General features: G+C 32.7%; 1 protein-coding gene across 1 annotated transcript in view; it reads right to left on the bottom strand.

The window, feature by feature from the left end:
• The window catches only part of TRPM7 (transient receptor potential cation channel subfamily M member 7), a 102,199-nt gene that overhangs the window by 46,622 nt on the left and 43,418 nt on the right, over positions 1–12,159 (bottom strand). The window contains exons 12-16 of the mRNA XM_043472001.1: positions 7,858–7,992; positions 5,419–5,472; positions 2,293–2,433; positions 1,867–2,001; positions 1,068–1,348 (exon numbers count right to left, since the gene is read on the bottom strand). Of these exons, the coding sequence (XP_043327936.1) occupies positions 1,068–1,348; positions 1,867–2,001; positions 2,293–2,433; positions 5,419–5,472; positions 7,858–7,992 (746 nt within the window). The remainder of the gene's footprint in view (positions 1–1,067; positions 1,349–1,866; positions 2,002–2,292; positions 2,434–5,418; positions 5,473–7,857; positions 7,993–12,159) is intronic.

Raw genomic sequence — 12,159 nt, 5'->3', positions numbered from 1 at the left:
TTTCAGACACACTTGGGGAATTGTGAGGCATCAGAATAGCCCTATGTTTTCAGATATCTACTACCCTATGGAAATTACAAAGTATTAAAATATGTCACATCAGGAATGAGACTGAAAATGTGACTCCAGAGCACTTTCCCCTGGTCATAGAAATAAACGTACAGACTTACAGGAAACCAAAACTGACAATGTTCAGATGCTCTGTTCAAAAAGTCTCTATATAATATTTCAAATAGTAGAAAAGGTTGGTACCCAATAGAGAAAGGAGAAGGCAACGGCAGCTCACACCAGTACTCTTGCCTGGAGAGTCCCAGGGATGAGGGAGCCTGGTGGGCTGCCTATCTATGGGGTCGCAAAGAGTCAGACATGACTGAAGCGACTTAGCAGCAGCAGCAATAGAGAAAAAGAATGTCAATATGGCCTAGTATGAAAAATATCCTAATCTTAAATCCCTGGTGAGTTGATCATAGGATCTCTGTTTTAGCTATTTTCATAATAACTCCTATTTCTCCAAAGAGAGCCCATTTGGGGGAGGGAGGTCCTATTCTCTATTATAAAGCTTTCTATCAATACAAACTACCGTTCTAGCTTAATATTCCATTACTCCCCTAAGTAAACTGTAAAACTTCTGTGAATTGTTTCAGTCTTCTACACATGTAGCTCCACCATATGAAATGCCTTTCCAGTTGAACTGAATTTATTTCCTTAGAAAACAGCTTACTTTTCTTCCTTCTTTACCACTTCAAATGGAAGTTTACCAAATCTAATTGCTATTATGTAACAATTGCTAATTGTTATTATGTGCAACTAATTAGTAAACTGACTTCTGGCATTTCTTCTTTCTTGCTAAATATTTAACTCTTGAATTGTAAATGATATAATAACCTCTTTTTTACATGCCTAGGTCTCTGAATTTTTTTAAAAAAGACTTAAAGATTTAGAAGTGGATTTCTCCTAATTTTACCAATAAAATTATATATACACATACCCAATTAGTGCATGGCACTATAATCTCCACTTAAACTTTTGTATTTTTTAAATGTTTCAAATGATAAAATATAACTTACTTGGAATATTGTTTCAACTCTTCTGAAGTATCATCTACAAGGTCACTCTGCTTTGCTTCATATGCCATTGAACGATAGATCTTACAGGCAACTAATGCTTTAGCCATTGATTCTTCACCATGCTGCCATAAAAAACGGGCCATAACCTGCCTCTTCATGAGGCAAGCCCAAATTAATAGTTCATTAAGTGGATAAGGAAAGCGCTTGGTTTCTGGATCATCAATATCTACAATTTCATCTTTGGTTCTTTTCTTCTTTCCTTCTTCCACAGCTGTATCAATCTTCAAGAGGAAATAAATATTACAAGGCTCATTAAAATAAGCCCATATGACACTCATGTGAGAATAAATTTTATATATTTGATTTTTATTACAATTCAAATCCATTTTATAGAAATGTTATTCCGCAAAAATGTCTTTGTAGAAGTTTTCCAAGATGAGAGAAAGAGCCTCAGTATTTCCACCAACATCCGATAAAACACAGTTCTAATGAACGAAAAGATTGGTACCACTTTGTCTTGCCTACTGTTAATCAAGTAAATTTGGAATAAAAGAAGGCAGTTAGGCATTGACCAAAATATCTAAAAATTTTGATTATCATAGCTAAATATAAAAAACTTAATAGAATTATTACCTCATATTATTTTTTTGGTATATAGGAAAACTGAGGCTTTAATACTATATCTAAAAACAAAAGAGAATTCTTACTAAAACAAGTAATGTTTTTGTTTCATAATACCAAGTAACTTAAAAAGAGTAAAATCCAAAAGCCAGAACAGGTAATATTTAAACAAAAATACCTTTGGTCGGTAGGGCTGTGCTGTTTTAATGAAATGATTATGCCTAGTTTTTTCCTTTTTATCTGCTCTATTGCCAAAAGATTCCTGACTCTTTCGCAACTGAGGAGTACTGCTGGAGGTATTTCGGCCAGACCTCTGAAAGTAAAAGTTTATAAGTTTTTACAGATTTAAATACACTGTTATGCTATAAAAATTAAAAATCAATTTTTACATATACGTGTTTATATAAATGTGTGTACACACACCAATTAAAAAAAAAAAACCCAGCATGATTTCTCTAGGATTTCAATTACAAAATATTTCTAAGTACTCTTAGTTGAAAACCTTGATTTTAAGACAATTCTATCAATACTTTTACCATTCTGAGTTAATATTTATAAGCTCATTTTAAAGCATATCTATAGACTTCCCCCAAATATTACATACCCGATTATTTCCACCAAGACTATTATATATTAATCGAAAACGTTTCCGAGTGTAGGTGCATCTATAGGTTCCTCCCATAAGATATTCAATAACAAGTCCTATATCAATTAGAGTGATCTTATATCCTGGAGGAAGATTCCCCTGGAAACAAAACATTAGTTTTAAAGAGGCAAAATTAAAAAAAAAAAAAAAAAAGGCAAAATTGTATTTCTCAATGTTTCCAAGCCATGCCTAGCAACATGCCTATTATTCTCCAAAATAACAAATGTTTACTTGCTACAGGAAAGCTGGAGTTGCCAGCAGCTACCTTTACAGAAAAAAGTGACTTGCTTCTGTTTGCTTTTGTAAGAACAGCGATTCTGAAATTTGAGGTCCCAACAGTGTGGCTCAGGACAAGAGTATGACTTACAGTAGGAAGATAATTTGAGGGAGGAGGGAGAGGGGCTCAGGATGGGGAACACATGTACACCCATGGCGGATTCATGTCAATGTACGGCAAAACCAATACAATATTGTAAAGTAATTAGCCTCCAATTAAAATAAATAAGTTTATATTAAAAAAAGATAATTTGATCTCTCCACTGTACTAATACTTCACAAAGAGGCAAAGAAAGCTCTAAGTGCCAAGTTATTCCATCTCACCATGGCACATAAGTTGTACTTTCCTGCAAAAATAATGCTATAAATGTTTTCAGTTGGGACCATTAATACTTATTATTGTTTTTAAACCAAAATTACATTGTCTATATTATAGATTACACAAATTTGTATAGCGTTGACTAAAATTTAACTACCACTTACAACACTGTTCAGAGCAAAGCCATCTTTCTAGGGCATCAATTTACAAATTGGAACATAAGCCATTTTTCAGTTTGGAAAGACTGTCTCAGAAAGAAGTATTGGTGAATTTCATTAAATAATCTTAAAAGGATTTAATCATCAGTTAATTTATATATATTAACCAATTCTGCCCAACCATATTCAACATTCTTTCATCTCCCTAATTGTAATTTTATGAACTTAGTACTTTTTAAAATGTTTATACTTTTTACATTTTAGCTACATCTGTGAAGTTTCTAATTTCTAGACATCTATGTTCTTTAGGTCACCAATTTAAAAACTAATAAAAACATATTTTCACCTTAAATACAAGATTTTTGTTTTTATTTTATCTTAAGCAATCTCAAAATATGTTTTATGACTGAAGATGTCATGTATGAGGGATACTGTAGTTTTGTTTTTTTTTAAATCTGACAAATATCCTTAGTTATAAATTCACTTGAATAGGAAATATTTAAATTAGGAAAAATAGGGATTTCACTGGTGGTCCAGGGTTAAGAATCTGCCTTGCAATGCAGGGGATGTAGTTCAATCCCTCGTCAGGGAACTAAGATCCTTCATGCCACAGAGCAACTAAGTCCACGCTCCACAATTATAGTCCACTTGCCACACTGAAATATCTCTCACAGTGCAATGAAGATGCCACATGCTACAACTAAGACCCAACACAGCCAAATAAATAAAATAAATATTTTTAATAAAATTAAGGAAAATAATGTGTTACCTAAAAAAATAAGAAAATCAATTTTTCAAACTATACAAACAGCTCTTATAAAAATTTTTTTGAATCAGAATATACTCAGTTACTGCTAGTACTTTAGGATTTTTCACTTATGGAAGTAGAAAAATTGGGCTAATTACTATAGTCATCAATGTAAAAGTAGTTAACATAACAAATCTCATATGTGAGATTTCCAGAATTAACAACTATAGCTCTGCTAAACCACCTAAGTAAATCACAGTGCAAATGCGTTTAAGAAATCCCTGGATTGAAGGTCTCCCCAATTACTTAGGCTTTCTGGGTAGAATAAAAAAGCAGCTTTAATGACTTAAAAAAACAAAAATTAGTGTGAAATGTCCAGAATAGGAAAATCCATAGAGAGGGCAAGGAGATTAACAGTGGTATAGGGTGAAGTCAGAAGTAAGGAGTAAGGAACAGGAATGAGGAGAGACTGCTAATGGATATGAAGTTACTTTAGGGGACTACTGCAAATACTCTAAAACTGTGGTAAAGATGGCACTACCCTGAATACAGAAAAGTCACTGAACTATACACTTTAAGTGGATGAATTTTATGGTATGTGAAACACATTTCATTAAAACTATAAAGATAAGCATGTGGGGAAAAATGAATTAAAGTAAAACATTTTAAGTGAAGTTAAAAGTTCTATGAAATGTCCGTTTTATTAGATATGTTACACAACACAGAAAATGACACTTCTATCCAGTTTTCAACCATTTAATAGTACACTCACCCTTATCAGCAAGCAAAAAGTGAAGAATTTTGGAAAGAAAGCATTTTCATGAAGAAGCTTTAAAAATAATTCAATTAACTAAATACAAGTACTTTTTCATCAAGTGAAATAAAACTGTTGGACATCAATAGTTTAAATTGTTATAAATTTTAAAACTAAATGTTTAAAACTAGTAACTCACAGAGAATCCAGTAGAAGAGAAATATCAGCGTATCAAATTTAGTCACCACAGAATGGCTTTAGATCATACGACAGCGTTACATATGCAATTACTACCAATACTGAATATAAAAAGGGGAGCGTGAGAAAGGAGGAGAGATGGCAGCAATAGGCGGGGGTGGGGTGGAGTTGGGGGACGATGACGACAGACATAGGGAGAAAGAGAGAGAGCATTTTCAGCCTTTTTATCGGCAAATCTGCTATTGAAGATCACCAATCAGTGTTTCTTTCAATGCCTTTATTCAATGTCCTTTAAATATCCAGGGAACAAATTTCTTCTGAACACAGAGAAAGAAGATACATCCTATCAATGATCATCCTTTATGGACAAATGAGCATCATGAAGTTCATCATACTCTATCCTGGATGACCAGAAGCTCAGGTCTTAATTTCATAGACTTTATTTTTCTTGATTCCTAATATATTATGTTCTCTACACCTATATTGTCACAAATTTATCTCTTATTTTATTTTGATCTTAAAAAATGTGATCTTATTGCTGATTTTAAGATGTATAGAAATGTTTTTAGAAACAAATGAAGTATAAATGATTTTAAAATAACACTTTTCAGAAACAAAAATAATCTCTTACCTGCTTGACATCTCGAACAAGATGAAACAGCATTGGATTAGTTGGGCCTTGTTTCTTTAATGAGAAAAAAAATCAGAGCAAACTATTATTTTTCTTCTAAAATAACTTTTTTGTTACTTATAGGACTTTTGTTCTTACACAAATTACATTGTTTTTGTTATAGAAATTCTATTCATAAAATGGAACAAAGAAAAAGATATACCCATTTCACACTGTCATATTTACCTTAAACAGGATGTAAAATTTCTTATGTTCTTACATTTATTTATGCAAAAACACAAAAGCTTTTGTTTTCTAAAAGTCATGCAAACACTGCAAGCTTCACAATTATATGTTAAATTTAATTTATATTTCACTGATAGTAGAAGCATACATTCTCTTTCCTCTTGTTAAAATGTCCATCTCTGTTTCTGTCATTAATCGAGTCTCAGCAAAATATTAAATATTTTGGGTAAGAAACCTTTAACATTTATATATGCTGTATTTCCCCTATTATCTTAATTCTATTTAAATGAAATATTACAGTAGACTAAACACGTTTCATTTTTACGTAATCTTTTTTGGGGGGTATCCTATATTTTGAAAAAATACCCACTGTATCTCTCTCATCAAGACTGAGATAAAAGGGCCAAAAATATATTCTTCTAAACTTTTTAGAAATGTCCTCATCTATATAAAATTTACTGCAATTAATTCTCTGCAGCATAAATCAAGAGGCTTACTGTCAATACTTTAAATCTGATGTTTAAAAGAAATATCAAATGAAAATTTTCTCCCACCAAATTTTTCACATGAAAATTTTCTCTGTGTTATAGTTAAGTTTTATAAGGTTATTCGTAATCAATTCAATTTACTTTTCCATTTTTATACAAAGGGACCTTGATAACAAAAAGTTTGAGAACCACTGCTTTATCATGATATACATAATCCTGTAAATTTTAAATAATTTTATCAATAATTGATGCTGAAAGTTAACTATTATCTTAATAACTCTGAGTTACAGTATTAAAACATTACTTGCTTTGCTAATTGGATCAATTTTTATTTTTACTGTTTTATACTTGCTTTACATTTCAGGAATAAACCTTACTTCAGCACAATAATCCATTTAATACTACATCTGTTCGCTAGAGACAGTAGAATGCCAACGAAGTTCAATTTGACTGTGCTAGACACTATTAAAGGAAAAAAATAGGGGGGGAAAAGATATAATCCCTACTCAAAGGAAATTTACGGTCCACAGTAGAAGATACAATTGTACTTAACAAACTAAGACATCGGGGTTTACTATACCAATGCCTTGGCATTTGAAATAAGTTTAGACAAAGAATAAAATCCAGTAACTGGGTAAGTACTTTGGAAGAAAAATGCAGACCAGCACTGTGTAAATAGCAAATGCTTTCTAAAAAAGCTTATATTTGAGGGAAATAGTAGGTAGATGATGTAGTTGAAACAGCCACTCTATAGGAAGATGGGAGACAGGAATTGAAAGGCTGAGTGACAGAAATAGCTTGAGGCAAAATTTCAAAAGCCGGAGAGCTTTGAAAATTAGTCTAAAGGCTTGCATATTATTTTATACATATCGGGGAGCCATCAAAAGTTCTTAAACTGAGAAAACTATGATAAAATATGTGACCATAAGAATATTTGGGTTAAAGATTTGCAGATAGACAAGGAGATTAGATTATTGAAGTAGTAAAGGCTAGAAATGATTGAATAGTACAAAGACATTAAGAATGCAAAGGTAGAGATAAAGAGGTAGAAACTGATGAATAAAGGGAAACAGCTTAGCAGAGAAGTCAAAGTTAGCCAGCTAGGATTTGGTCATAGTACTCCTCAAGGTATAGTGCTATGGTAATGAAAAATCGTTAAGAAGAGTAGTCATTTACCTCCGAATGTTAGTCACATGAAATTTGAAACATAATGAGAAAAGCTTTGTAAAGGAGTAATTAGTTTTCAGGAGCTCTTTAAAAGAAAAAAATGAAAAACAGTATGTAAGCTAACAGTAGATACCACAAGGTCAAAATCATAAATAGAAACAAAAAGGAGACATGAAGAAAGCAATGTGTAATTTCTCCATTAGTCAAGGAAAAGAAATCTGGTGTTAACAAATGACCACCAAGAAACAGAAGAAATACAATGGCTCTATGATTTAGAAGTTGATCTTACAAGTTTTAAAAGGGGGGTGAGGTGAAAGAAAGGGCTGTTAACACTACAACTCTTTCCTTATGTAGCTATGGTAACAGAGGAGGTCTTCAGAAACAGGGAAAGGGCTTCAGACTGTCATAAACAATCTATACAAAGACTTGGTATAATGTTTTTCATGTAATCTAGCAAAATATTAAAGGTTTTACCAATAGGAATGCATATATTCAAGTAAAATGACACTTTTCAAAGATGATAAAACTTAGTCCACAAAGAAATTTAACATACACTTACAGTGTTGTAAAGTTCTTCCAGTCTAGGAATGGTAAGGAATTTATGCATGCTTACTCCATTTTCAATAAGAAGTTTTACAAATGCAACTCTATCCATTACAAGAGCATCAAGCATAGCTTGTTCCAAGGATCCAACCTAAAACAGCATCAAAATTAACAAATATGTTTCACACATTCTGATTATACAAAAAGTTCTAAATGCAGGTCCTTAGGATTTACACATATTTATTCCTGAACAGATTTAAAACAAAAAGATGCAAAATCGAGAAGGCTAGGACTTAAAACTATATAGGGAATAGAGAAACAGACCTATCTAGAGTAGTATTCCAAAAAGAACATTCTGCAGAAGATCAAGGGTTACAAGGAGGTGGAGGTATAAGAAAGAATCCATCATCAAGTAAATTTGGGGGAAAATACCTTAAAGCAATGATTTTTAGTGTTTAGGAAAGGTTTTTTTTAGAGGAATCATTTTAATAATTAGGGGCTACAACTACATTTAGTGGACAGGGTCAAAAGACACCAGAAATTATGCAGTATGCCAGATAATCTCACTTATATCTCACACAACTTTCTATTATCCTGTTAGATTCTAACAAATGAAAATCCAGTAACTGCTTTACATATAAATACAAAGTATTGTCACAGACTTTCTAAAAATACTACTGTATAAGTCAGACAAGATTATATTTAGTTTTCTTTAGAATTTTAACAGAAACCATTCACCATTAGAGAAAAATCACATCTCTGACAGCAACACAACATGCAGCACTGTAGTTTAATATAACACGTGTATCAGTATTTGTAGCACACCCCTGATGGCTCAGATGGTAAACAATCTGCCTGCAATGCAGGAGATCCAGGTTTGATCCCTGAGTCTAGAGGCGATAATGGCTACCCACTCCAGTATTCTTGCCTGGAGAATTCCGTGGACAGAGGAGCCTGGTGGGCTAAGGAGCCCAGAGGAGCCATGGGGTTGCAAACAATCAGATATGTCTGAGCGACTAACAATTTTTCAACACCTGTAATTGTTTACAGACTCTTTTAGAGACTTCAACAGACTCTAAATCAAATACCCTAAAATTAATGGAGACACAAATAGAGAAATTTCACTGAGAATCATTATAAAATCCATTAAAAATAATATTAGTATATTTAATACCTAATAATATCCCATTGCTTCTGCATATTTTTAAATATTTTGGTATCATATAATAAAAAAACTCTGTGATGAAAATCAATACCAAATTATTAGCTTTTTTCACCTGTTGTTTTTTAATCTTATTCTGATTCTGTCTTCAGAAATTTACTATACGGAGGGAGGAGGTGGGAGGGAGGCTCTAGACAGAGGGAGTATATGTGTACTTGTAGCTGATTCACACTACTATGGAACAGAAATCAACAACATTGTAAAGCAATTATCCTCCAATTAAAAATAAATTTTACAAAAAGTTTACAACTATACAACCTCTTTACAGCAGCTTCTAGTACTATTTCTTCATCCAATCTATCATTGATTTCTATTGTTTCACAAACAGTATGGTCTCCAAAATCTTTTTAAGTATACAGACTAAATATTAATTAATGCCTTATACATGATGGATGGAAGATATTTTATGTGATTTTTTTCACCATTCAGTTCTAACTCATAACAAGGAATATATTTTGACATTGCACTTAAAAACAAGGCACAACTTATAAGAATATAACACTTATTCATTTTCTTATATATTAACAGTCTGTAACTTTTCATAGCATGTTATTCCTATTTTAGCTTAATATTACTTCCTACTTTCTCTGATCACATACAAATCTAATTTGCTATCAACTTAATCTAACATTAACAATATTTGCTCTATTGAAATATGTTTCTACTATAAATCATTTTCATTTCCCTATCTTCAATATAATTAGGACATTATAGTATTTTTCAAAACAATTTGTGTAGTAGGTATTTACTGAATTTCTTTTCCACATAATAAAAAAAGGTATAACAAAGTTTTTGTTTTAAAAAAGAAGTATTCTATACAATTGGGTTTATAATTATTGACCTAGAACAGTAACAAAGCCTGCCAAAATTTTCACACCTGAGAAAAAAAGGCTTAGTTTAAAAAAAAGTCTGTTTGTAAAACAGAATTTGTTTACATACTCAATGCATACTGAACTCCTAACAACAGAGGAAAAAAAGTAAAACAATTGTCCTGCAGACTACGTTCAGGGTGAAGAAGCATAAAATCGGGACTTCCCAGGTGGTTCAGTGGTAAAGATTCTGCCTGCCATTGCAGGAGATGAGGGAAACATAGGTTTGATCCCTAAGTCAGGAAGATCCTTTGGAGAAGGGAATGGCAACTCACACTGGTATTCTTGCCTGGGAAATCCCAGGGATAGAGGAACCTGGAGGGTTTTAAGTCCATGGGGTCACAAAGAATCAGACAAGACTTAGTGATTAAGCATACAGCACAAGCATAAAATCAAACAGATGATACTATGTAGAACAAATCTTTGAGATAAAACAAATATAAAAAGAATGTAAAGGCTATGTTTAAGCCTTTATATCTGAGAAGATAAAACAACCCAATGACATTATTCAAGGGAATGAAAGGGTGGTTTACTGTTGGAGTTTAACCACAGCTGATTAACATCAGTTTCTTCCTCTATAGTTTTGTAAGCGGGGAAGCAACTAAATAATTTTCAGTTATTATAGAGAAAATATATTCCCATGATCAAAAAAATCAAATACCATAAAATGATATGAATGAAACTGTCTCTCCTTTGCTCCTCATCTCTGCAGATACATCCCACATTAACAGTTTCCAGTACAATTCCTGACCACACAGGACATATAGATATGTATGAATTTGCCACTTATAAACAGAATTTGCCACAATTAAGATCACACTATGCATACCGTCCTGCAATTTGCTGTTTACATTATGTATATAGAAAGGATCTAGCTCATCCTCTGTAAAGGCTAGATAGTGTTCCAAGATATGGATGAACATTTAATTTATCAAGTCTCCTACTGATTCAGACATTTAACAAAAATTTGTCAAGCACTTACTATACCATAGGCTGTGAAGACAGCAGTGAACAAAACTGAAAAAATATTCTTGCTTTCATAATTTACTTCCTAGGAGTACAGCAAAAAACAAACAAATAGCTTTAATGCATTATGGATCAGGTGATAAATACTACAAAAAATGGCAGAGAAAAACATACAAAATGATGTCAAAGGGGACTGCTATTAAAAAAGGGTGAACAGTAAAAGCTAACTGAGGAGGAGACATTTCATCTGAAGCCAGAAAAATAAGAAGTTGCCAGCCCAGGTAGGCATCTAGGGGAATAATGTTCCAAACAAAGGAAACAGCAAGTACAAAACAGAGAGAGCAGAAGCATTCTTGATATGTTCTAAGCACAACAGGGCCAACACGGCTACAAAACAGGGAGCAAAGGGAACAGTGCTAACAGGTAAGGTAAGAGCACAGACGATGAAAAGTAAAGACGATAAAAGTAAAGATGAAAAGTAAAGACAATGCTAAGCCTTACAAGATATCATAAGGACTCTGGATTGTGGTCTGGGTAAATACAGTATGATACACTGCAAAACAAGAGATGAGAATGAGGAAACCAAACAGGGTGCTACTAAAACAACACAACACAGAAGAAGGGTGATAGTTGATTGGACCAGGATGATAAAGGTGGAAAATACATGAAAGATTTACCACAGGAATTGTTTTAACAGAAAAGTTAAAAATTAAACTTTCTTGTCTCAGAAAGTGGGAAGCTGTTGTGCCATTTACCAAGATGGAGAAGACTGCAGAAGAAAGTGGTCTAAACATTCAAGAAAACACTATAGTGAGTTTTCTTGTACATAGAACACTTTCTCTTTTTCTTTTTATTTTAATCTTTTAATCAATTTCACCCATTTTGCCCACCACCCACATCTGCCTTTGGCAACTACCAATTTGGTTTCTGTATCCATGAGCTTTTTTTTTTTTAATTCCACATATAGTCCTTATCATAAGAGAGATCAGACAGTATTTGTCTTTCTCTGACTTATTTCACTTAGCATAATGCCCTCAGGGTCCATCCATGCTGCAAATGTTAAGATTCCATCTCTCTTTTACAACAGGGTAATATTCCTCTATACACACATACACACGATTTCTTAACCCTTTCATTTACTGATGGACACTTAAGAGTGTTTCCGTATTTTGACTGTTCAATCAGTGCTGCAATAAACATGAAAGTGCAGGTATCTTTTTGTTCTTTTTCTTCAGCTAAATACCCAGAAGTAAAATTACTG

Source organism: Cervus canadensis, chromosome 6 (assembly GCF_019320065.1).
Source record: "Cervus canadensis isolate Bull #8, Minnesota chromosome 6, ASM1932006v1, whole genome shotgun sequence".
Lineage (NCBI taxonomy): Eukaryota > Metazoa > Chordata > Mammalia > Artiodactyla > Cervidae > Cervus > Cervus canadensis.
Note: the sequence above shows the minus strand (reverse complement) of the source record. Positions and strands in the feature narration are given on the sequence as shown.